The 27,994-nt window shown below is 37.0% G+C and overlaps 1 protein-coding gene across 1 annotated transcript in view; it reads left to right on the top strand.

Moving 5' to 3' along the window:
* LRRIQ1 (leucine rich repeats and IQ motif containing 1) overlaps window positions 1-27,994 on the top strand; it is a 239,679-nt gene that overhangs the window by 136,074 nt on the left and 75,611 nt on the right. The window contains exons 24-29 of the mRNA XM_044679173.1: window positions 1,949-2,053; window positions 6,281-6,379; window positions 19,363-19,463; window positions 19,625-20,068; window positions 20,398-20,541; window positions 21,387-21,522. Coding sequence (XP_044535108.1) covers window positions 1,949-2,053; window positions 6,281-6,379; window positions 19,363-19,463; window positions 19,625-20,068; window positions 20,398-20,541; window positions 21,387-21,522 — 1,029 coding nt within the window. The remainder of the gene's footprint in view (window positions 1-1,948; window positions 2,054-6,280; window positions 6,380-19,362; window positions 19,464-19,624; window positions 20,069-20,397; window positions 20,542-21,386; window positions 21,523-27,994) is intronic.

Genomic DNA, 27,994 nt, shown 5'->3' with positions numbered 1-27,994 from the left:
ATAAGTAAAATACAAATTACAACTAAATTATGAGAAACATGAAAAATGTCATTGAGGTCCCTTAAATGGCCCCTTGGAGATAAAAATTACAAATCCTATCTTAAGATGTGCAATGAAATTTATACAATCCTGGAAAGGAAGAGGGAATAGATCATGATTGGCAGACTTTGTACCAACTAGAATGAATTCAGAGCATTATCCTTTATCCTCTTTCCTATGCTTAAGCTTTCAAGTAAACTGAGATGATGTGATCAGAAACTGATAGTGATAGAATGATGGAGTTTAAAGGGACAAAACAATACTGGGAAGATGAAGTGACTTTCCAAGATCACATGGAAAGATAGAGGGCAGAGTTAAGATTTGAAGCAAGGTTTTGTTGACTCCCATTTCTTTTCCACTTGCCTCTTATATTCTTAAGGATTGAAATTAAAATTTATATGTCAACTCCCAGATATCAAATAACAATGCCAAAAAAAAAACCACCCCAACATAGCTTTAAATTAACTACATAGTTGGAAGACTATAGTTGGAGCATTAGAGGAACATCAGGTTGGCAGAAAAGTTCTTTAAAATACTTCTGATTTCAAAATCTTCAAAATGTATAAACAAAAAGCCTGCATAGTTTTCTGCATTACCTCTAAATCCCAGGTTTTTTTTTAAAACACCATGATTTTAAGCACTTGTTATAGTTATTATATACATGGAATTTGTGTTACATTTTGCTTTCAAATATTTAATTATAGTACGTACCTGGAAATAAATCATTTCACTTCTTACCAGACAGTGCATATTTTTAAAAAATTAAAATAAAAACTTTTGTACCCTAAATTATTACATTGTTACCAATCTATTTGGCATCAAAAATTCTTTTCTTCCTTACAATTTTCTTTATCGCCTCATGATTCTCATCTTACTCTTCTATAAATCTCCTTTCATTTTCCTCATTTTGCCCTAATCTAAATTCCTCAACATTAGATTCTATAGCACCAATGAAAACATTATGACAATGATTCCTGGAAATTGAACATTTTCCTCCATCACTGTTCTTTTTCCTTAATGTCAACCTTCACTTTATTTTATCTGTAATTAATTAACATAGACTTTCATGGACAATAGGATATCAGAGTTAACCTGTGAATTTTATACTCAAGAACAAAGCAGATAAGGGAAAAAACCAAAACAAATCTATTTCGCTTCATTCTAATTTCAACTTTACGAAATCCACCGCCCCCTTTTTAAAAATTTCTTATATCATATCCCAGTGTATTTATCTTACCAAAAGACTTAGGTTTAAATCTGGCTCTGCCATTGACTAGCTATATGAACTTAGGCAAATCACATTCCTTCTGGCTTTCAATCTCATATTTAAAATAAGAGGTTTGGACATTATGATCTCTAAGATTACTTCCAGCTCCAAAATCTATGATCCAGTTCCAGTTCTGCTACTCCTGATAGCCAGAGTTTGCATCAGGAAGCAGAAACAAAGAAAGAGCTACAGGAGCCATTCTAAAATAGGTGACTGAATTAGTAGATAGAGGTTATATCTAATGAAAACATATTTACATTTTCTTCAATTTCACCAGAGCCATCAGAACTTTCAAAAGTGGAAACAGAAACACAATCCTAAATAGAGAACCTTAGAATCAAAGAGAAGAAATACCTATTAATAAGAATAATATAGTCATTTTAGTCATTGGTTTACCTTGAATATTTTTAAATATCGATAGCTAATGATTATCAAAAATGAAAAGCGTATCATAAAAATAAATCTATATGATTTGTTTCATTCCCTAATATGCACATTTGAGAAAAAAATATGAACCATTATTTTGTTCATATAAATGACAGGAGAAGGGTGCTGAATTTTTCAAATGACTATCAAGAAGAGTCATTTCAGGGAATGATTGGGTCAGAAATGACCTTGGATTTTCAACTTCTTTTTGTCTAGACCCTGCTGTGCGCCTGGCATTGTTCAAAAATAATGGAAGTAAATATCCCAGTATGAAAGCCCCAAAGAAAAAAGGACACCTTCCCAGACATGAACGTTTTGAAGGTAGGAATTGGTCATACATATCAAGTAAGTTACATAAATATTAAAAATAGTTTAAAATAAAAATTCTTAGTAAAGTTCTGAAAATGCATATAGTTAAGTATATATCAATCCAGAACTCAAAGTGTAATTGAATAAAAGTCAAAAATAAGAATAAAAAATTTAACAAATGAATTGTCTCATATCAAAGATGTATTTTGCACTTGTAAGAAAATATTAGGACTATATATGAACTTACTTTTTAATGACATCAATATACATGTGTTATATGTGTGTTTACACTTTTATCCTAACACTGCAAAGATTTTTCTGTTTTTTTTCTTTGTCTATTTTGGTGGGACTAACAAGCTAAAATGGTTACATAAGTATATTTTACTATTATGTGAAGAATATTTTTAAGCATATATTTAATTAAGTTCTATGTACTTTGCACTGGGAGTTGAAATCCTTTAGTGTATTCAAAATATACTTTCTTCCCTTTTGCCAGAAAAATCTCCCTCTCTCCTCATCTTGCATTATTTAACAAAAGCACCCTTTCCCAGAGTTGCTGTGAAGATCAAATAAAATAATATTTGTAAAGTACTTAGCATAATGTCTGGCACATAGTAGGTGCTTTATAAATACTAGCTATCATTATTGTTAATAATAAAATTTACATCAAAGTGTTCAGAATGAGACAGTGCTAATTTTACTATTTGAAAAACAAAGATATTGATAGTATTGAACTGAAACCTTACTAAGAATGACTGAAATAATAGATGTTTCACAACTATACCTATGAAAATCTACCTTTTCATATTACTCCCTATACCTTTTTAGATAAGGGAGGGAAATTAGAATAACCGAAAATGTTTAGAACTTCAAGTTCAGTTTTATGCATTTTATGTGAACTATTAATAAACATTTGAACCTATTTTCTAAATCTTCAAATTATTCCAGAAATTGAAGTATAGTGCTAATATTTGTTAGGTATCCACTTTTTCAAATGTTGATCTTTTGAAAGTTATAAAATTCTAGGCTACAGAAAAGCTTAAACGACTAATTAAAGAGGTGAAAGATGTTTAAGTGTGAATTTTTAAAATTAATAATTATATGAGTGGAAGTTTGTTATTTTTTAGCAAGCCATTTCAATACTTTTTCATCAAAAATAAGATGTGTGATTTTAAGCAAGCCTGATCTCCCTGCTGTATTCTCAGTACTCTAGTTTTGCTTCTTTAAATGGCAGAGAGAGCGGAAATTCTAACTAAAATCAATACAACTCCACAGATGTTACCTGTTAAGCAGGAGGATTGTTACTTTGGAAAGGGGATGCCCTAGGAAGAGAGACAATTAGAGCATTTTTGCCCCATTAAACTGGAACATGTCTCAGTAGTGGATGGAAGAAAACATTTCCAATAGATGAAGTTTGGTTTGCCTTTATCCAAGGGATGTGCAGATTTGTTACTAATTAGACCAGTAGACTTACACATCTATGTATACAGCCTTTAGAGCATGTATGTCTGTGAGCAATGCACACGCATCTCTGTGTGTGTATGTACATGTATCTGTATTGGTAGGGTTGGACAAAATAATTTTGGATAAGGTGACCCCTCTCTGTATGGAACATTTTCAGGCATGCTTCATTATATAAGTCAACATATTTGTACTTGTATTCTTTCCCCATGTGAAATGTGTTTGGTTTACTTTTTTTTTTTTCAACCTCAAGTGCATCTGGCATTTCACTAATTTCGCAGAACGGCTTTTATGTGCTTACCAAGTTTTCAAGAGACTAACAGACATTTGAAAAAAAAAATGGGAGAAAGAGCTTTGCAAAAACAGTTGTATTTGGAGGGTTTCTTTTATTGGAAAAATGTAAATTCAATTTAAAATTGGACATACCACCTGAAGAAGTGAGGAAGATCTGATTGAAAAGTAACACTTGTAGCCTCCATTTAGCCATATAACCACTAGGGATGGTAGTTCATAGAACAGTATGTGGAACAATATGTAGGCGCAATGGGAAACCAAAGATGGTTTGGCAGCACTCACTTATAATTTCCTTGGTTTTGTTTAAATTAAGCCATAGTATTATTCGAATGCTATCTTTCATAATTTCCATTTGGTTTAAGATGATTCTGTGTGAAAAATAAAAATTCCAATCTAGTTTTCAAAATCTGACCTTCTTGAATTTGTGATTTTTCAAATATTTTCTAAGATAATTGCTAGGACATATTGCAATGCTATGATAAGTAATGATTTACCAACTTTCCCTTTTACCTGTGTGCATAGGAAGAACCAAATAGTTTTAAAAGAATCCTGGTTTATCTTCATAGGCCTATGAAAAAGAAATGTGCTTATTTGGAGGGATAAACGATCCCTGTGCCAATGAGCACATCTTTAGTTTTAGATTATGCAGATAAAAGCAAACCTTTCCTTTTCCTCCGCTGAGTGGTCTAAGAGTAAATAATAATGCCTGTCTTGTGTCCTGTGTTCCTTAAAGCAGCATGCGCCTAAGAGAACATCGTTCTTCTTCCCCTCCGCCCTCTTTATGAAATATTGACAAATGGAAGAACTATGTCCAGATGCAGGACACATGGCGGAGTCCCAAAGCTGATGGATTAAGATTGGGGGACTTCATTAGTACAAACACGTCCCATTTGTCAAGGCCTGGCAGACAGGGCCTGGCTGCCAGCTGTAGACCTTTGACCAGAAGAAAGCTGGGTAACCTGCTGACCTACACCTGCCTCTCAGGCTCATGCCAAGCCTTGGGAAGCTCTTCTTGTCAAAAAGAGGCAGAGATCCGGATTCAGGATTAGCCTGTCTATTTTATCCCATCCTTCTTTTCTTGACCCAACCCTTATTCCAGCTTCTGATCCCAACTTCCTCTTATTTAGTTAGCTCACTAGGGAGCTAGTAGGTGGTACAAGGGATAAAAAGCTAAGCCTGCAGTCAGGGAGACTTGGGTCAATTCTGACCTCACCTACTTACTACCTATATGACCTTGTTTGTGTCACTTAACCTCTATTTTCCTTGGATTTCTCGACTATAAAATGGGGATCATAATGTCTGCTTTCCAGAGCCTGGCACATAGAAGGTGTTCTATAAATGGGAGCAAATACTCATTATCATAGCAATAATAGTCACATATTGGTCCCAGTGGTGGCTGAGCTTGCTTGCTGCTTCTATGACCCTTGCACTGAGTGACCCTGGTTTAAGTTCCTGATGGCAACTCCAAGGCCTAGATTGTTGTATCTTTCTTGATGCTTACATCAGAATTTTCCAAAACGGATTCCCTTTCCTGTTTCTGATTTGATGCTGTTTCTTCACGCTAATGATTTACATAAAAGTTCCACATAGAAAATGGGCCTCTTTTTCCCTTTTTAAAAGAAGTCACTCGGGGATCTTACCTTGTAGCAGCAATGCGTATGCCTAGAGAATAATTCATTTTAACTCTATGTCACGGGAGCCTCCGGGCAATCCTGAAAAAGGATGTTGCTCGCCTCGAGCCAGACCATCCTTTGTGGTTGTCTTCTCTAAGAAGGGCCCTTTGGAATGATGGGAAACCTGCTCTCTGACGGAGGAGCCCAGGACTTGCCAGGCTCACTCCATGGCCAGCCAGGCTGGGAAGGGACGCCTGGGCTCACCCAGCCGGACACCGAGAAGGGCTCCTGAGCCCATGGCTGCGGGGCAGGGAGAGGGGTGGCAGGAATTCCCCCAGAAAGAGTTCCCCGGCTCCCACAGTGGAGCCGGGATAAGGGAGCCTTCAGGCCCCTCGTGTCCTTCTGGGGCTTCTTCCTGGCTCGTTGGCCAGTGCCGGGAACGTTTGGTCACGTCAGACCACTCGGGGTTCCAGCGCGGAGCCAGGCAGGGATCTGGGCGAGCCGGGCGCTTAGGGTCAGGCCAGTAACCCACTCCCCTCCGTCACCACGGCAGAGATAGACAGACGCCTCTCTACACACATGTACACAGACAGACTGAGGTGAGGGCGGACTCTGAGAGCACGGCAGTCTCCATGCCGGTGTGAGATGAGGGGAAAGAAAGCACGTTAGACTCGAGCCAGCCGCAGCTTCTTGGGTATGTGTCAGAAGGAGGAAGAAGCAGCTAGAGCTGGAGCCACCCCTCCCCTCCCCCACTCCCAGGTGCTCTTAGGGGAACACAAGGAAGCTTTACACTGTGTGTATCTTCTTATACTCCCTTAATTTGGGCTCAGCTTTTACTTATTCCTTTAAAGTTCTACTTTGAATCTTAAAGAGGATGTCGTGTTGCAGTTTTATGAAATATTAGATAGAGACAAGAGTTGGGATTTTATTGTGAACTTCCCAGTTGAGGACACCTTTTCTACTGATGCAGGTATGGACTTTCTCTGCAACTTAAAGTTTCCTGATGCCTTTAACATCCTTAACTACTTATATGAAAAATATCATGCCAGCTGTTGAAAGGGACAAAGGAGTAGATTTCTGAGAATTCTTCTTTAGTCATTTGTTGCAATTTTAGGGGACATTTTCAAAGCAAATGGCTCTCTGTTCTTTTTTTTAATTAATTGCTTTTTTTTTTTTACCAATTACATGTAATAACAAATTTCCACACAAGTTTTCCTAAGTTATAGCACTGAATTTATTTCCCTCCCTCCCTTCCTTCTTCTGGTGCTGACTGATGATTCGGTCTGGATTATACATGTATTGTCATACAAAACATACTTCCATAGTGTTCATTTTTGAAAATGAGTAATCTTACAAAACCAAAGCCTCAAAACATAAACCCAAATAAACAATTGAAAAATTGTATACGTTCATCTGCATTCTGACTCCCAACAGTTCTTTCTCTGGAGGTGGAGAGCATCCTTTGTCATAAGTCCCTCAGAATTTTCCTGTATCTATAATGAACTGGAGGAATTCCATGTGAACTGGAAAGACCTCCAGGAATTGATGCAGAGTGAAAGGAGCAGAGCCAGAAGAATATTGTACACAGAGACTGATATACTATGGTAAAATCGAATGTAATGGACTTCTGTACTAGCAACAATGCAATTCTGAGAATGCAACCCAGGACAATTCTGAGGAACTTAAGAGAAAGAACGCTATCCACACCTAGAGGAAGAACTGTGGGAGAAAAGAAACCCAGAAGAAAAACAACTGTTTGATCACATCGGTCGATGGGGATATGATTGGGGATGTAGACACTAAACAATCCACCCTAGTGCAATTATCAATAATATGGAGATAGGTCTTGATCAATGATACGTGTAAAACCCAGTGGAATTGTGCATTGGCTATAGGAGGAGTAAAAGGAAGAGAGGGAAAGAATGTAAATCATGGAACTATGGAAAAATTTTCTTAATCAATAAAAAATAAATTGGGTTAAATTGAAAAAAAAAAAAGAATTTTCCTGGATCATTGTATTGCCGAAAATAGCTAAGTCTATCAAAGTTGATCATTACACATTATTGCTGTTACTGAGTACAATGTTCTCCTGGTTCTACTTATTTCACTCTACATCAGTTCATGTAAATCGTTCCAGCTCTTTCTGAAATCATCCTGTTCATCATTCTTTATAGCACAACAGTATTCCATCACCCACATACCACAATTTGTTCAGCTATTCCCCAAGTGATGGACATCCCTTTAATTTCCAATTCTTTGCCATCACAAATAGAAAAGCAATAAATGTTTTTGTAAAAATAGGTCCTTTCCCATTTTTTAAAAAATCTCTGGCATACTAACCTAGTGGTGGTATTACTGTATCAAAGGGACTACACAGAGTTCTCTGTTCTTTATTTTTAAACCCTTACCTTCTTCTGCCTTGGAACCAATATTACTTTGGTTCCAAGGCAGAAAAGTGGTAAAGACTAGGCCAGTGGAGGTCAAGTGACTTGCCCAGGGTCACATAGGTAGTATGTGTCTGAGGCTAGATTTGAACCCTGGACTTCTTATCTCTAGGCCTGGCTCTCAATCCACTGAGCTACCCAGCTGCCCCCCTGAATTTTCTATTCTTAAGGAAGATAACTGTAGTATATTTTGGTGCTTATTAAATACTTGTTGATTATTTAATTCATCATCTTAAGATCTTATGTATGGAAAAGAAAACCAATTGAGGATAAGACCATTTTATTCTATCTGAAAAAGGGGAAGATCTTCAAAATAGTCTCTTAAGACATTATTTCTTTGTCAAAGTTAAAAAAAAAAAACACCGAAAACATTAGTAATACTTTTATGTACTGTTGTCATATGTTGTACCTTTGGATTGCTTAAATAGACTTTTTTGGAGTCAGTGGTACTTTGGTACATCTGGAATTAAAGGCAATTGTAGTATATAACAGAGAGAGCATTAGAGATGAAAACTGCAGACTTGGGTTCACAGATGTGAACCCAATATTTGCTGTCTGTGTGATTATGGGCAAAGCACTCTTTCTGAACCTAATTTTCTTCATCTGAAGATAGAAATAATAATATGTATACCAATGACCTGGTAGAGATTTTGCGGAGAGAGGACTTTGTAAACCTTAAGTGGTTTGTTGTAAGAAAACAGAAGGTTCTAATAACCCAGAAGGCTAATAGGAGAACTCAAGTGGATAGATGTAGTTTCCACTTAGAGAACTCCCTAAATACCCAGCTGAGGTCTGCAGGTATTCTAGCCTGCTGTTAGTGAAAGTAAAGCAGAATCACTTTCTCTCATTGAGTTAGTCGTGCAAAACGCCTTGGAGTCAATGTGATATAAAATCAGTATTTCTATTTATTCAAAGAGAGGGTATAAACTGAGGATCAGAACTAGCTATCCAACCCACCACAAGAGGGAGTCTTCAAGCTAACCTAGCCAGCTCCCTGTTTCTACCTAGGTGTTCCCCAAAAAGAGCTGTCTATCTATGACCCTCGGTAGTTGGTTTGGTTGAATTCAAAAGCTGTCTCCAAAACCGGTTGTGATTGCTCTCAAAATGGTGAAGTCCACCCCAGTCTGACCCCTGAGATAAAACCTGAAAGCCAAACTGATGGGATTTTTAGACAAAACCTTCTGGAAAGTTGACAAAAACACAACAGGTATAGTGAGATCCTTTGCTGAAGGTTCTTCAGTCAGAGAACCTCCCAAGATGATGTTAGTGTTTTTCCTTCTCCACAGACAGGCTGAGGTAGCCAAGCTCCAGCAAGCCTGCCTTTCCTCCTCCCTTTAGCACTAGAGGAGTTTCTCCGCTTCCCCAGGAAGTCACTCACTCTAACTGTTCCTCCTCTGCCCCCTGCCTGCTAAAATCCTTTCTCTAGAGTTCCTAGCATGTGCCTTAAAGACAGCCTTCTTCTTCTCTTAAATCTTATCCTTCTTTCTGTCCTCTCCCCATTACACTTGATATGCATTATTATTCCTATCTGACTTTCTAAACTTGGAGGAGTTGTCATTTACCTGGCATTATTTCTTCTTATTGGCATTCTTCTTCCTTCTTCATCTATTCAGCTAGATGGCATGTGCTAATGAGACTGATATGTTATCTAGAAGAAAAAATTAAGTAAAACTATATAAGCACAGAAAGACTAATAAACACTGGATTGAGAGTTGGACTCAAAGTCATTAGAACCTCTATGGAAGTTGAACCTGTGTCACATATTGGCTGTGTACCCCAGACAACTCACTAATATAAATTACAGATTAGCTGTCTATTTCCATTGGTAGAGGGGGCTTCCTCAGCCACATGCTTCATGTACCACTTGATCATTGATCTAATAATTATTGTCTCTCTCCTCTCCATATCCTCGTCATGTATATGTATACATATATATATATACTCACACAAACATATGACTTAAACACATATATAAATACTATAAATTGTATATGTGTGTATATGTACAGCTACATTTAGATAACTATAAAGAATAGTAGCCTATTCACTTTTAATGTAATTTCCAGCTTCTAAAACTTCTCAATTCCTATTACTCTAAATTGCAAACTTATACTATTCTCAATCTAAATTTACTGTTAATTCAGAAATCAAATTGAAATGTCTAATGGCAGTGTCTCGTTCTATTGTGACTCCTTTCCACATTCTTGATAGCCAGGAACCTGGCCAAGTTGAATATTACAGTCTCTGGTTTTTGTGGCTTTGGTATATCTACACATGCCTAGTATAGTAGGAGTTAAAAGTCTCTTTTTGGTTCTTTATTGCTGAATGCTCCACTCAAACTGAAATGTCTATGGACTGATCAGACTATTCCTGTTGGATTCTAAGGTAATCTTAGAGATCTAGTCCAAGCATTTCATTTTCCAAATGACGTAACAAAGACACCGAGAATCAAGTAGAAAATGGTTACACTGTGTGTGGTTCCTAAATTGTGTGCCATGGAACTCACAAGGAGAGACTGCAGGATATTTTAAATTGTCATCCTATTTACTTAATAAATGAAACTATTGGGTATTTATTTTGGCCTAGAAGCACCATGAAAAAAATTCCATAGACATGAAGGGCTCCTTGAAAAAATAAAGTTTGGGAACCTCTGATATAGTAGATAACTTGCTGGACTTGGAGTCAGAAAAACTTAGGTTCAAATTCCACCCTTGACATTTACTCTCATGACCTTGGGCAAGTCACTTTTTTTTTAGATATCCATTTATCTGAAAAATGTTCTAGGGATTTCAGGGGAAAAAAATCTCAACAGTGAGACTAACTTAAAGTAGTTGCTTGGGTCCTTCAAAATGGAGATCGTCGAGAAGAAGCTGGTTGGACCCTTATTGGGTATGTTATAGTGGGAATTCTTTTTTTTGGGGGTATGAGTTAGGCTAGATGACCCCTCAAGTCCCTTCTAACTTTAAGTTGTGATTCTCTGAGACTTAGATTCCTCCTCTGTAAAATGGAAATAATATGACACATAAAGTTGGTGCAAGGTTCAAAGGAGATTGTGTGTAAAATGTTTATAATTCTTAAAGTGATATATATGTATATATCATCTTAGGTTATATTCAAGGTATCATTTTTAATGTGTACTTCTGTACCAGACATTGCTGATATTGGAAGACAATGTGGTATAGTGACAAAAGTATTAACTTTGGAAGATCTGGAATTGAATCTTAATCACTGCCTGTTTCCTCATCTATAGAATAGGGGTTTTTGAATGGATGCTCTCTAAGTTCTTTTTCTATCCTAAGTCCAATGAGTTTAATATTTTACTTATTTCTCGGGTAAGAAGTATAATACTGATAGACAAATTCACTTAATTAATTTATTAAGGAACTCTTTGAGCAAGCTCTAAATGACTAAATACATTCACAGTGTCACACTTTTACATTTTTTTATTTGAGGTTGTGGTTGTGGTTCTTGCCAAACACTTCAAGACTGTAAAAAAAAAAAAATTGTTCTCCCTTCCAGTGGTAAAGACCTTTTTAACTTTTAATAGTCAACTGAAAGAGTGGTGGTGAAGATGATATATTTGAATAAGTGTAAAACTTCTTCTTTGTTATTAGGGGGGAAATAATCCTCAAACTATTTGCAGTGAAAACCTTTTGACCAGTTGAGTAAATCATAGAATTATTATTATTACTGACTAAATTTCAATTTACTTTTCAAGATCCTTCTTTGAGATGTCATGGAAGACATTTAAGAAAAATAGGTACTTGCAATTATACTTACTAATTGCACTTGATTACTCTCTGAATGCTTCTGAATATATATATATATATGTATATGTGTATAAATTTTTCTAGGCAGATAGAAATTATAGATATCTTTTACTAACCTAAGTTTATTTAATGAAAAGTTGTTTTCATGGGTTGATGAAATCATCCCTCTGAGTTTCAGGTTCAAGTGAATGATCCATTTTGTTTTACATTTTACCAGGAAAAATTTAATATTGTAGTATGTATAGCATTTTGTAGTTATACTTAATAGGTGCATTTGATTATTAGCTGGATGCTTCTGAATATTTATAACCAGCATACATGTATGTTATAGCTATCTTTTTATGATCTAACATTTTGTAATGAAAAGTTGTTTTCATGTGGTAGTTGTTGAAGTCATTCCTTTAAGTAAATGAGTTTCAGATAAAGGTGAATGATCCATTCTCTCTGAGTTTTACCAGGACAGAATTTAATATCCATATCTGTCCTAGATTTGTTAGTGGTGTTAGACAGTCAGTCAGTCAGTCATCTTCTGCCTACCACGTGTAAGGTCTTGAACTTAAGTAGCCCACCTAAGTATGAATTAAAGAAGAAACTGATACCTATCAACTTATTTAAGTAATAAATCAAATTACAAAAATCAACTGTTTGGATCCTCTACTTAAAAGATGAAATATAATATTTTTTTATTCATTCAACAAATGACTTGAGATTTATGTGTAAGACACTGAACTTTTTAAGATTTTTGTATTCTTTTACATAAATAAGAAGAAATCTATTTTTTTGTATTTATTTAACCTTAATTTTAAAAAAATTGAACAATTCTGAACTTATTAACCTGAACTAGTGAATGATAAATATCACTATAATATACGGCATTTCTTTGATAAAAGCTTAATTATTTTATTATTTGGTAGGAAAACATACTCTCAGATTTATTTAAACAGCTTAAATTTAAAAACTTTTAAATGCCTGCATTATAAATAAGAATGATAATATCTATAAAAATAAAAATAATCTCAAGTAAAGTTGTAAATTACTTAAAGTCATCTTTTCTTTACATTTTAGCTCTTTTAAAGTAATGAAAATTTTTTTTACATTAAACTGGTAAATTGTGAGTTTCATAAAGGTACTTATCTAAATTTTATGTATCTCCTAGCACCTCATAGATTTATGTAGATACAGTAAGTGTTCTGCAAATGCTTATTGGATTATATAATGAACTAATTTACAAATCACTATGAAAATCATTAAGACCTAAAAGTAAATTTCTAAATTCAGAGTTCTTCACAAATGTTACTTTTCACCCAGCAATGAAACACCCATTGTTAGAAAATACCAACCATTTGTGTGATTTAGATATCCAAGTTCTACTATAGTCATGGAGCTTAGCTGCCTCTATTTTGTGAATGGAATAATTTTCTTCGAATTCTAAACATCATTGGCAACTTTGTTAAAAGCAAAGGCGGATTTAGTATCTTTTAAGAATATATTTATTCCTTTTATAAATTTGTAATATTCTTGGCTTCTTTCCATTTCTATTTGGCCAGAAAAATGTTTGGAAAAAGTCACTGCTAGATCTTTTATATGGAATAATGAGTTCTGTGTGAATATTAAATATTTGCATATATGTATGTATTATAATTTACTCTATTAAAAAAGCAATAATGTCCTTAGAAATAAAATTCCAAGGAGAATGGAATTGGCCTCATAAGACAATGAAAGTATCTAAGGTACTTTTCATAAGAGCACAGAATCTTTAAGTTCCAATGAAAGTTTACATTAGTGATGCTTAATAAAAGGTTTAATTTACTTATTTAAATTTTTTTGAAAAGGTTAAGAAAGCACCAGAAGTCATTTCTTACCCATCATTTCCATCCAATTATAACCAATCTAAAAAAGAAAATCTTAGACAAGTTAAGGGTTATGGGGATTTTCTTTTTTTCTATCTTTCCTTCTTTCTTTTCTTTCTTTCATTCTTTTTTCTCTCTCCCTTCCTACTCTCTCTCTTCCTCTCTTCCTCCTTTTCTCCCTTCCTCCCTTTCTCTCCCCCTCTGTCTGTCTCTGTCTATCTCTCTGTCTCTGTCTCTGTCTCTCTTTTCCTCTTAACTGAAACTGTGTATGCCAGGTTTTAGGTTTAGTTCTTGAAACCCCCTGCAAACTGTGCTTATGGAAATGGCAATTGATCCTTCCAATATTGTGTTTTTTAATACACTATAATGCATTTCCAGAGAGCACAAGATCTTTATCTTGAGATGTGATGAAATGAGTTAAAAAAAAAAAAAGCTCTAGCACAGAAGAAATGTGCCTCATAAAAATCCAAATTGTGTAGCTAGTGTGAGCTCACACAACAGAGTTCTGCACATTGCAATATTTTCTCATTTTTAAAGGAATTAATGGCTCTCCACCAGCCCTTTAACATGTAAAATGAGTAGGTTACTTGTGTCCAGTACATCCAAAAAAGAGCCAGGATAAAATAAACATAAGGAGTTGGATATCTTGGAAAAAATCTGTCATGGGTTTGGGTTAATCATCTCCAGAAGAAATTCAACTTGATGCCTGAAATGTAAGACTTCTTGGAGAAAGCAGAAAAGCCTGAGGCAGTGTTGATCTGAAGGAGTGCTCGCCATGGGTCAGAGCTGCTCTTCTGGCAGAGTGCAAACCCAGTTCACAACAGCGGCACTCTGAAAAGTTGTAAAAGACTGCAGGGGCCTTTCGGTGCACGCACTGGAGCTTCAGTTACATAGTTTTAATGGCCCGAGTTTCTTATTATAAAATAAAACTTAAAAATAAAATCTGTGCCTAATTTTCCAACCTCCTGTCCATCAATGATAACGTTGCTTCCCTCAACATTTGCAGAATAAAACATTCTTTTGCATTTATCACCAGAGAAGACAAAGCAAGTAAATATGGAATACCTTTATGTGGTCCTATGCTCATAATGAGATGAGCTTGGGCTTCTGCAAGTTGGAATGGGACTTGTTTAGATAATGGTGTTATGATGATTCCCTTTTATTGCTTTTCAAGGGTTTGCAAGTCATACTTTCAGTTTAGCATTTTTCTCATTGTCTTAAGTCTTTCATGCTAGGATGCTAAGCATGGAGACTGCACTTTGACTAATTTACGTAACTAATATTGATGCCAACGTTCTTGAACTGCAGAATTCAGCTGAATTTATGCTTTTTTTTTTTTTTTGATCCTTCTTCACTCTGCTTCCCTATCCCCATTATCATGGATCATTCGAACTGATATCAAGCAAATGAGAAGAATGCTCAAGGACAAACAAGTGTGAGATGGTGAGCATGCTCATCTTCCCTAGGTGGGAGGAAAATTTGCTGCCCAATTGCCATGAGAAGTTTAACTTCTTTAAGAAAAAAAAGCATCCAAAAAACATTCATCTGTCTCACCTCCCCTCCCTCCATTCCTTAATATTATGTTACACCGGATTGCCATAAGAGTTATTTTAGCCTTGGACTCATTAAGTGGTTAATTAAAATATTTGAGCATCTCCTAAAGGTCATTTGTGTGTTATCTTCACAAGGTGACTTTGGCACAAAGTTTTCTGTGCATGAATGTATTGACTTCATTTTTCTGTACTTTTGTCCATTGTCCATAGTCTAAAGCTTAGAATCTTTTTATGGGATATTTACAATCATATATATGCAGGAATTGACCTAGTTAAAGAGGAGCTATCCACACCTTTTAACAATGCATGAGGCAATCCTTTCCAATGAATAGAGTCTTAAGTGCTGAAGCATTGCAAATCCTTTTTCATCTGACCACTCAGTGACCTGATAACTATTTCCTGTCCCTAAGTAAGGTTGTGACCCAGGTCTTAGAGTGCAAAATGCAGATAATTTTAGAAACAAGTTAAATCCAAAGAACTGAAGTGTAATAGAGATTTTGGCTATGTTCCTTTCTGAACTGAATAGTATAATGCAGAACTTAAGTTCCGTTAAAAATAAATGAGGAATTTTTGCCTTAGGTTTGTTTTTTTTTAAGCATCAAAAGCTATTGTTTTTTTTTAATGCAGTGTCAAATTTAGTAGTTTTATTAAATAATGAATTTCTAAATTTTTACTTTTTATGACTAGGTTTTAAAAAATTCATCTGTTCACATAAATTATTCTGAGAACGATTATATTTAAATAAAAGAAAGCAAGAAAATTATAAATGCCATTTTAAGAATGAGAATATCATAGTCAAACCTTATTACAGTATTTAGCCAACTATAACCAGCTGAAACCGTTGAAAGAGGGGAAAAAAGATCCAATACATTTTAGAGATTATGCCAGGAATGCTTTTAATCCCCTATCTGAGCTGCTAAAATGCCCATAGGGTTTGGATTAGGGGAAGAACTTTACAAGGACACTGCTGATCTGAAAATGTAATTGCCTTTAGTTTGTTTTGACAAAAAATTTTGTTTTTCCATCACTTGGACATAAAATTCAGTGTTATGAAATATTGATTTGTTCTAATGAGGTCAAGACATATTTCCGTATAAAAACAGCTTTAATGTTGAGCATACATTTTTTTTCCTTTTTATTACCAATACAGTTGTGGCTCAACTATCTATTCAAACTACAGTTTGAAGATGTGGGTGACAAAAAAAAAAAAGGCTAAATCTGAAGTAAAGACTATAAGTAAAGCCTATAATATTGAAACGGTTATTGAAAATTCTCTTATTCGCTCTGAACAAAAACTTACACCTTTTACAAGGTTCATATAATCTATGAAAATACAAGATAAGCACTACAGACTTAGAAGCTCTTAGAGGAAGTTTATGATTACAAGTTATTCGAAATTGAAGTTGTACAGTCTTTGAAATGTGAAAAGATTCCAGGATCTTTTTCTCCCAAAATTGGAAGCATTATACTGTTGGCCTTTACAACATTTGGCGTTACATATAGATGGAACTGTGCAGAGTACTTTCCCACTGATAGCATACTAAACAAAAACTCTGCCATAAAAAACATAAGAGTTGCATACAAATTTGAGTTGAAATTTGAATACTTGCCAATGTCAGTGTCAAGATTTTATCATCTTGTTTATTACTGAGTTTGAATTTGGAAGGCTGCCATCGCACTTTGTTTTGTATATATACACATATTTTAAGCAAATATTAAATTTGAAGATTTAGAAAAGTGAAAAATCAAAAATGTAAGACTAAACACATTCAAGGAGAAAAATGTGTTGAGGGATACTATCATTTTTGTTAATACCTGTTGAAATTCTGTATTGAAATGGCTTCTAAGCTATCAGAGTCAAAATAATAATGATCTTAAAGAAGACTTTTATACATTCCATTTTTGTTAAATTAAATAATTGCAACAAGAATGTCAATCATTTCACTGAATGTGGACCCAGTATTCCAGTTTTTAAAAGTTTATATTTTTAATGGAGTAAAAAGATGAGAAATGATTGACAGTCTGCTTTCTCCGCCATTAAAGTGAACTTTTAAGTTGAATTTAGGTTTCAGAGAAATTAATATGCTACCTCATTCCAATTCACCTTACTATAAGAAAAACTCTGTAGTGCATAGTCATTACTATTAAATGAAAAAGCTTTCCTTTGACATTTATGTTTCTTTTAATTATCTTCACTCAACTGTATTTTGCCAGTCTTTTACATATTTTAGGAAACACACCAATGAGTGATTAATATGTACCTTTAATTAATTTATTGATATGTGCTTTTTGCCAAATGCTAATTTTCTGAATTTTATATCTTTTACTAAAGATAAATAGAAAGTTGTAAGGACACATAAAAATAATCACCTAAGAAAGACTATAGAATGGAGTTTCTTAACATTTTTGTTTGTTTGTTTGTCCTGGGCCTCCTTTGTAGTCTTGGCAAAGTCCATGGACCCTCTCTCAGAATAATGTTTTTAATTATATACAATAAAATACATAGGATAACAAAAAATAATTACACCTAAATATGCTGATATCAAAAAACAAAATGTTTTCACAAACCTCATTTTAATGACCTATGTTACAGAGTTTGATTTTGATTTAAAAACTATTTTTTCCTTATCTCTTAAAAATAAAATTTTCACATGTCATACGATAATTTTATCACTTTAAAATATAAGAAATATCACTATACTTAGGCATTAAGAATATTTTAGAGTATACAATATAGCCATAAAATTAATATTAAATGATTAATGGATAGGTTTCCATGAACATTTAAAATGCATTTATTCACCAAGTATTCATATAACACCTACAATGGCAGGAGAAAATTTCAACCTCCACAGGAAAAAAAAATGAATTAAAACGAGAAAGTAGCACTGGATACCAGGGAAAAGGTTCAGATTTAACCTACAGATGACCTGGCCTTGTTTGTTCAGATGACAGTTCTAAAAGTGTGCAGAGAATATTTCTGTCTAATACAATTATTTGCCGCGAGCCCTGACCTCACTGACTGTCAGGGAGCAGATCTGAATTGGCCCATTCTCTGATATCGTGACATTGCTTCTGTTGCCTCGATTGTGACCTCTGATTGCATGATACCCTTGAGAGTTCTACATAACAACCGTGACTCCTGGTTCTTAGCCAGAATGGTGGGCCCACTTATGGAGATGTTGTCAGTCTTTGTTAGCCTGTGTTTCTCATACTTCAATATTATATATCCTCCAGTGGTATACTGTACCATTTCTTATACCTAAATCTCCCTGAAGCACTTGAGTTTTTAATCTCATAAATGGTAATATTTGTTTACTATTTCAAAAAATAAAGTTTTATAATTTTAATTCATTTCAAGGTAGGCAGAAAAATAAGATGCACTTAAGGTTATATCTCATTGCTGTGCTTAAATATTGACCGTGTACATTTAAATATCACATTCCTATCTAGATCTAATCCTGTACACACCTCCAAAAAGCACAAACTTTTATTTTTTAAATTTGAAAAAAAAATCAAAGAAGGCAATTGATAATACTCCTCATATTGTCTCACAGATTTAGACTCCACTTACCTTCAAAGGGAACAAATGAGGACAGAACTCTTCTGACCATGGCTTGAGGTGGAACTGCTTTGGCCATTATCCCTTTACACCACCAACTTGTTAGAGAGATCCATGCGGGCAGATTTCACTTATGAGTTCAGTTCAAATGAACAGCAGGGCCAGAATGGTTCTCTAATGTGCCCAAGAAATTGATTCACCCAGGATCACTTTATCCTTAGTTTAGTTTATTTTGTATTTATCCAGAATATAATTCTACGCATTCTTAGCTCTTCTGAGAGAATGCGTTGTGTCACTTGTGTTTTTTTGTATTTCCAGTATGTCACATGGCCTGGCACTTCAGTATTTATGGATTGATTAGCTGATTACGAATAAGTGAGAAAACAGCAAGTCAGATTCACATTGTGGTTCATTGTGTATTCAGGCGCATTGAATATGCATTGAATTCAGCATCATAAAAAAATGACAACAGTGTCCCTAAAAGGATATGTTCTTTCACCACAGACTGAGAACTCAAGGGACGAGAATGCGGGAGAGACACAGGCACAGAGCGCCTTGGCAGTCTAGCTCGTGAGCAATGTAGAGTAGGCTGACAGAGGAACGAAGATGGCTCCATCCTCTGTCTATCTAGCCTCACTGATCTACCTGCTGGGCGAGGAAATGACGGGCACATCCAGGCTTCTTCCGACCCTGCTTTCTAGATGTGCCTTTCTAAAGAGGAATCTTTTCCCTTCCTCTGTGATTGGCAGAAGTTCGCGTGCTTCCATCTCCAAGGAAGAGGGAGGCTCCTCAATGCCTCTGCTGATTCTCTGGGGCCCCCGCAGCCCTTCCTCCGTGCCCACCCTGCCAGCCAACCTGCACGATCATTTTTCAAGGCAAATCTCCCAGTTTTTACGTTGTACCCATTCTGCCCTTGGCTGAAATAAGCGGAGTGTCGCAAGAATGGGACAGAGAGAGGAAGAATGGCCACCCCACCAGAATCGACTCCAGGCAGATGAACACGTGCTTCCTGAAGCTCTGCTGGACGCCCTCCTAGGAACAGGAAGTGGCAGGAAGAGATTTCCGATTGGTGCTGAAGGGCCGGGAGCAGCTGAAGAGAGCCGGTGGTGGGTCTGACTCTGCACGGGCAGTCCCACAGGCCAGTGGAGAAGCCATCAGAAGAGCCAGGCCTCTGGGTCTGTGGAACAGTCCAAGGAGTGGGCAGGGAGGAGCTCGTGGGTCCGGATCCCCGGGGCTCCAGACCAAGGCAGAAAGACCAAACACCCCAAACACTGGGCAGTCTGCAAGTGAAACAAGTGGCGTCTGGAAGGGTGTTGGCTCGAGTCTAAGATCCAGGTCAGCTGAGGGATTGCGCTTCTCTAGAGGACAATCCCAGGGAAGCCTGGGCGCCGGAGCCGGCCGCGTGACGCCTTTGGTTTCATTAGCTGCCGGGAATCAGAATGTTCTGTCTGGGGCTTCGGCTGCCTTTTGGTCAGGGCAGGTACTGCGTCCTCACGGCTAGAAGCCCGGGGAATGCCTCGAGGTCGGCATCCCGGCTCCGAGGGACCTTGGAGGAAACATCGGAGAAGTAGAGGAGCCCGGATAAGGCTCGGAGGAAAGCCCTAAGCTAGCAGCAGGTGGCCAGGTCGGGGTAAAGGAGAAGAGAGGGCACGATGACCCAGGAGGGCCCACGTCTAAGCAAACACGTAGGAATAAGGAGACCTAAAGCAATGAAAGGAAGGAGGAAGTCAGAGCAAGCAGGAAAACGTGGGAGCTGCCGGGCCCAAGGAAGATACCCGTAAGGGCGTTCCCTTCTGTGCTTTGTGTTAGGAAGGGCTGCCCGGGAGCTCCCGGCAAGGTAAGTGGGAGCCCCTGCACACAAGGTGGAGCAGCCAGGTGGCCCAGGCAAGGCCGGGTGACTACTGCAAAGTGCTAGGGGAGCACACACAAATTCTCAATGGTGATACCTCTGAGGTGAGAAGAAGGATTGCATCATCCCATGAAAGGAAAACCCTTTTGAAATGGGCTCTCCTAGGACCACAGCCTAACTTCTCTCATAGGCCCCAGGTTTGTTCCTGAGAAATACAGCATTTACACTGCTCTGAGCCTAGGAAAAGTGTGTGTGTGTGTGTGTGTGTGCGCGTGCGAGCCTGTGTGCACGCAAGCGGATCAAAGGTAAGGAGAAATAAGAAAAGAGGAAGAAAATAGGAGGGAGAGAAAGAATCAGAAACATGGAAGAAACTGAATCATATCCCTCCCAGGAAAGGAAGAAGCATTTATAGAGCCCCTGCTGTGTGCCAGGCAGTCTGTTGAACAGTGCCTCACTGATGCCTCCTTTGATTCTCAACGACCCTGCAGGAGCTGTTATTAGCTTCATTTTACAGTTGAGGAGACTGAGGCAAACCAATGTTAAGTGATCTGCTCAGGGTTGCATAGCTAGTATGTATATGAGGCTGGATTTGAACTCGGATCTCAACTGAGTCAGACGCCCTGTCCCCTTGGACACCGAGCCACGTCAAATTATACTCACCAATCATGTACCATTTGCCCTGCCAGAATCATTCAGCATGAGGCAGATAGGAATGCAGAGCAGCGAGGCAACTCAATTGATAGTCAGGAAAGACTGGTCTTTCTTCAAAACTGGCCCCAGAAATTTACTAACTGTTTGACCCTGACAAATTGAACACTGCCTCAGTTTCCTCATCTGTAAAATAAGCTGCAGAAGGAAATGGCAAACCGCTCCAGTATCTTTGCCTTCAAAGGCTATTTTGACTGCCTGATTTGGCTCGACCTTTAGGAGTACTGTAATTGTCTGGTAGGTGATTCATTTGACTCATGATTCTGGAACCCAAGAGCAACAGTCATGCATAATGAAGATGGCCCTGCAGGCATCTGGCACCTTGTTAGAAGCACTGCGCTTTGCTTCCCTACCTACACAGTCTTTATTGAATGAAGGTGGCAGGACCATCCGCCATACTTCTTTGTAGACCCCTGCCTTCTGGTGCCCAAGAGCCAACAGAAGCTGAATGATGTCATGCAGTGTTTGTGTTTGAACACTGTGCTTTGCAGCCTTTTCTCTCCATAAATTCATCCTTTACACAGCTAGTGGCCAGAGTGATTTTTCTTAAGATCATGTCTGACCCTGCCACTCCTTCCCTCTAGACAGTTAGTTCCAGTGACTCCCTATTACCTATAGAATAAAAGAGATTCTTTTTTCTGTCTCTTAATGCCCCCCATAACCTAGCTTGAATGTCTCTGGCTCATTAAACAACACTCCTTTTTACCATACTATGGTCCAACCAGACTAGCCTTTTGATTCTTCATGCTAAATGTTTCATCTCCCATCTCCTTTATGTTGGCTTTCCCACATGCCTGGGATGCTCTCCTCCTCTTCACGTTTGCCCCTCAGGCTCACTTCAAGTCCTTCAAGACTACTCAACTCAAGCCCAGCTTTTATATGAATCCTTTCTTATTCCTCCCAGCTGTTTTTACCTCTTTCCTCCAAAAACCATCTTGTATTTATTTTCTTTATATACACATGTAACAATAAATCATGGTTTGGGATTTACTAGTGTTTGCCATTTTCTATCACTAAGTACTCCCTAAAAATCTTTCACTGAATTCATTATAATTAATAAATGAATGCTTTCTTAATCTTTTCTTAAGTGTTAACTATGTGCTAGGCACTGGGAATGATATATTATTTGTTGTTTTTATTCAGTCATGTCCAAAGTTTCATGTCCCCATCTGGGGTTTTCTTGGCAAATACAGAGGAGTGGTTTGCCTTCTCTAGCTCATTTTACTGATGATGCCCTGAGGCAAACATGGTTAAATGACTTTACCAGGTTCACACAGTAAGTATCTGAGGCTGGATTTGAACTCAGGTTTTTCTGACTCCAGGCCTGGCGCTCCATCTACTGTGCCATCTAACTGTCTAGAAATTGGGGGGTGGGGGCATCTATATATAGAATGTATGTATATATGTACACATACATTGTGTGTATATATATATATGCATATATTTGTGTGTGTGTGTACTATCTCCTTATTAGAATGTTAAGTTCCTTCAGGTCAGAGATTGTCTTTTGTAGTTTTTATATATGAGAATATATATATATAGATATATATAGATATATATATACACATATACACACACATATACACACATATATTCACATGTATTTGAATCTATACATTCATGCTCCACATATGTATATATACATATACAAGGGGAGGGAGGAGAGAGATGGAGACAGAGAAGGAGGGATGGATGTATGAAGGGAGAGGGAGAGAGAGAGAGAGGAGAGAAGAGAAAAGAAAAGAAGAGAAGAGAAAAGAGAAGAGGGAGGGGGGGAGAGAGAGAGAGAGAGTGCTCCTTTGGTCAGTGGAACAAAAATCAGTCAATCCACACCCGAATTCAGCATTTGTGTTCCTGACAGTTCTCAGAGCCAGAGGGTAGCAAGTGAAGGCTGGAATTGAGAAGTATTCAGTGTTTGGAAGCTGGCAAAAGAGAAGAATGATCAAGGTTAAGAATTGTGTCCCCAAGGGAGTTCAGACCTAAATTCCTTAGCCCCTTTGGCACATTGTCTCTAGAGATCTGGTTTGGAGAGAATATAGTAGCATTAGGAATCGCAAAAAACAAAACTAAACTAAATAAAAGAAACAAGCAAAAAAACCCCACAACTACCAAGACAATAAAATTCTGTAGATACTAAAGTTGCTGATCATGACTGGAGTCCATTAAATTATAAATAATATCAGTAAGTGCCTTAACTACCATCCAACTCCAATATCTCTTCCTGGTGTGAAGGTGACTCTGATGTCTGGAAGGCTATCAGACCTTCTGGTATATCCTACAACAAACTGTGCTCTTTGAGACCAAATCCAGACAACACTAGTTCAGTGTACTGTTAACCCCTAGGGAGTGGATTTTTTGGCTGCAGGATCACAAACTATCTTGTAAGGTGTGAAGGAATTTCAGTCTGTTCATGAGGGAGGAGTACACCTGTGGACAAAAATCATTGCTCTTAAAATACTGAAGTAGGAATAAAATTAAAAATAAACTGTGGAGGATTAGAGCCATCAGACATTTGCATTGTAGGCAATGCATTAGAGAATCTGAGGAGGTGGGCATAGACTGAAAGCATAAATAGGTTTAAGAAAGACTAAGATACATTCATAGAGGAATAATCCATAAAATTTTGAATGGATGTGCCAATCATATCCTTAATGTTTTGGAGTCAGCACTCTTCTGCTAGCACTACTTCATAAGAAAGAATATTGAAGTTTACACAGATAAGCAAAACTCACTTGTTAATCTGTTAATTTCTCTATTTTTCCTAAAAATAGAAGCATTATATCACATCCCAAAAGTCTTAAGCTATTAAACTATAACACAGAAACTAGAGAAATTTTATAACAGATAAATATATGAGTTTCGATACCTATGCAAACTATTCTTAGTTCTTGATTATCAGTCCTTAACATCTTCCTATAATATTAGAATCTTTTTACATTCCAACTTTTAAAAACCATTTTTGGTAATTACCAAGTAATTATTGAGCACCTATGGTGGGAAATGCATTATTTTAAAATTCCTGAAGGTTAAAAATGCACCAAGACTTTTGGGACCCTCCTTGCATAAGTCACTTTCAGAACAGTTGATATCTTTTGTATGTTATTAAATATTACATTGCCATAGCTGAAGTAATTGTGGGAACAAGGCAGAAACCAGTGGAGGAATGAAAAGAGGAAAAAAGAGGGCACCAAGAAGGATACATGTCATTATTACCAATTCATCTAGTTACATCATCTTCTACTCTTAAATTCTTTACTTTATCCTATTATTGTCATTCACCCAACTCTCATCTGTGCTTCTTAAAACTCTAGATGGGCAATGGCCACACCTCAGTAGAACCTTTTCACCAGATGAGTTAAACCATATGGAGGTAACTACAGATCTCAAATTCATCAGTGAGTTGGGGGGATAGTGTAGCCCCAGCATGTGAAGATTTCCCTGGCAGAATGGATGGATGCGAACAGTTTGTTCCAGTGGCCACATAGGTGACCGAAGTAGGTGCTATGGAGAGCCTAGAGCATGGTCAGACTTCAAAAAAGCCAAGGCTATGCCCTGCATCCCTGGCCATTGCCCCGTGTCCTGACTTTTGTTTTGCCAGTAGACTTCGATGACTCTGAGAGAGCAAAGCTGATGACTTTTTTTCTACTTCACTTCGATCCAATTCATGGGCAAGTCAAGACAACACCCATGATGTCACTGATCCTCTTTGGAAACAAAAGATGAACAACAGCAACATATTGTCATGTTCATGTCCCACATTTGCCCTCACCACATACTTCATCTTTCCTTATAACCTGCTAAATACCACTAGAGGAAGTTACAGAGCCCTCATTGCTAGAAGGCAAAACATTATAACTCTTGGTGAATAAGCTAAGAGAATGCACATTTGAAATTAGGTATTTGTGGAAAATTTAATATGTTTCAATACTTCAAGGGATCTACGTTTTCAGTCTATCATGGTGGGGACATACATACATTCCCTTTAGCTGGTATCCAATCATTGTGGGTCAAAGATAAGAGGTTGAACAATTACTAAGGAAACTGCTTATAGCCACTTCAAATTCTAACATTACACATTTAGTTTTATAACTTCTTAAAGCTTTTGAGAGTGTACAACCAATCAGCAGTATGTTGAAGCACCTTAAGATAGATCAATAGCACAGGAGCTAGTGCACAAAACAATAGTACAATTTCACAAGAGAGGGAAGGGTAAAGTAAAGCTGGAATTATTTAAAGGAAAATGGATGGAGGAAGTTCTGAGGGAATATTTGCCCTATACCTGGCAAGGTGTCTTATGAGAATGAGAAGGCATTCCTTGTTCAAGGACTGGAGACAAAGGAAGTTGGTTATGAAAAGAAAAAACCCTTTCAGACAAAACTGAATAGTTGAAGTAACCATTTAGACAAGATTACACATATCTCCTATCCAAAGGGGCAGCTAGATAGCACAGTGATGGGCCTGAAATCAGGAATGGTTGAGTTAAAATCCATTCTCCAACACTTAATAGCTGTGTGATCTAGAAAAGTCTAACCCTGTTGGTCTCTCCTCATCTGTAAAATGAACTAGAGTAGGAAATGGGAAACCATTTCATTATCTTAGCCAAGAAATCCCTGAATGGGTTGGACATAACTGAAACAACTGAAAAACAAACTTATCCAAGGATGAAATTGTTTCAATAGTGGATACAACTCTCTGCTCTATATAATTTTTCAGTTTTTTTCTCTTTCCATTATTAGAACACCACATAGTTGGGAGATTTTTACATTGTTAGTCCATCAAGAATCATGAAATCATATTTCCCCTACACGTATCAAGATAATTTCTCCCAAAGATCACAAGCTAAATAGTTCCTTTCCATATTCTATGACCCTTGTCCATGTTCTCTCATCATATTCACATATATATGAATATATATATATCATTGTGAGGGTCATTGTTTTTTTGTATTTGTATCCTCAACACCTAGAATATAGAGGGCATTTAATAAATATTTGTTGGCTGATTGATCATTGGTACCATAGACCTAGAGCTGGAGGGGAGCTCAAACACTATCTGGAGATGAGATAATTGAAACTCAAAGTCACAGAACTTTGGGTGTGTTGGGCAGGTCTCCACTTTGAGCACTCACAGCTTCAATTCTTCAGTTATTGTTATTGTGTTCTAAGATTCACAACCACATTGAAAGAATCTTTATGTTGAAATATTAATTTGTTGGAAAATATCTTGGGATCATTAAAAGCCCTATAATTTCACACATGCAATCCAGCATGTGTCTGACTTAGATATTGATAAACTCATTCCAACTACATGCTATAGGCTGGTTCAGTTTCATTCTACATAGAATGACAGGGTAGTCTTTTAAAATTATTAATGGAGCCTCATTGAGGAGAATCTGATTTTCTGTTATTTGATGCAATCAGCATAGATGTTCCACAAAGAACAACATTTGGAGTACCTCGTTATCATTGGTAAATCTCTTCTTTGTCACCTACATAGTACATTCTTCCAATGGTAGAAAGAAATTCTTCTTTCCTCTCCTTGTTTGACAGTAATGAAAGTGTCATTCAATTTAATTTAAATTAATTAATTTCATTTAACAAAAAATGAAGCCCCTACTATGTACAGATAACCTGGATCAGTGATGGCAAACCTTTTAGAGACTGAGTTCCCAAACTGAAACCCTCACACAGCATGCCAGGCCCCACCTTACCCCAGACAGGGGAGGGAGGAAGCACTCCCACTGGACTGCTAGGCAGAGGGGTGGGTCATGTGAGAAATATCCTCGGGCATGGTGGAAACAGGGAGGGATGCAAGCCCTTCCAGCACATGTGCCATAGGCATGCCAAAATGGCCCTAAGTTGTTTGTAGATTATCTGCTAAGTTCCAGGGAAGCAAAAACAAAAATGACCATAGTCCTTGTCTTTGTTGAGCTTGCATTCTTTTTGGCAACACAACATATATTCAGTTATTTAAATATAGGCATTTGAGTAGAAAGAAAACATATCTGTAGGATCAAGAAAAGGTTTAATGGAGGAGACAACATCAGACTTGAGTGTGTCGGGAATGAGTTTCATCTAGGTATAACTAGAACTACTTGTTCCAATACATAGAAGGAGAGATCCTCGATTGAGGGAACTACTAGACCACCAGTTTGCTTAGAAGTATGAGAAGGGCAGTCATGAGAAATAAAGCTAGAAAGGTAGATTAGGGCCAAATTGGAGAAATCATTTTAATAAATAGATCTTTTATAGGATTGTATAATCATTGAACATTTGATGGCATTTTTTCAAGGAATCTAATATAATCCCAGCATAATTGGGAAAGATTATTTGTTGGAAGAGATCTCTTGAGCTTCTTTTTTTCTCTGTCCAGTCAAATGCTTTTTGTAATCAACAGTCAACAGTGGAATATTAAATTTGCTTCACTTCTCAGTCAAATGCATGTTTGTAATGACATATTGGTTTTAAAGGATCATTGACTTGCCAGTTTCATTCTCATATTCTCATGGGTATAGCTCATCCTCACGAAGATGAAAAAGCAAATGATCTGGTAGTAATTGATGTCCATTATAAACAACTTGTGGTTAATATCTTATATGATTTTTTTCCTTTGGCATCTTTCCATTTCCTAAAATTTCTTATCAGTCACTTCAGTGCTTTCAGAATTGTGCCAGCTCTAGGATGGATTCCCTCAGAGGATATTTGGACAGTATAATTAGTCTGTCATTGAAACAGTGTAGAAGCCTTTTAGAAAGCATATATTCTATTAGCATAGTCTTCAAGAACCTACAGCCACTTGCACCCCCCATTAAGCATCAAAGAAGGACTTTGGAGAACAAATTACCGAATA

Source organism: Gracilinanus agilis, chromosome 5 (assembly GCF_016433145.1).
Source record: "Gracilinanus agilis isolate LMUSP501 chromosome 5, AgileGrace, whole genome shotgun sequence".
In the NCBI taxonomy this organism is placed as follows: Eukaryota; Metazoa; Chordata; class Mammalia; order Didelphimorphia; family Didelphidae; genus Gracilinanus; species Gracilinanus agilis.
Note: the sequence above shows the minus strand (reverse complement) of the source record. Positions and strands in the feature narration are given on the sequence as shown.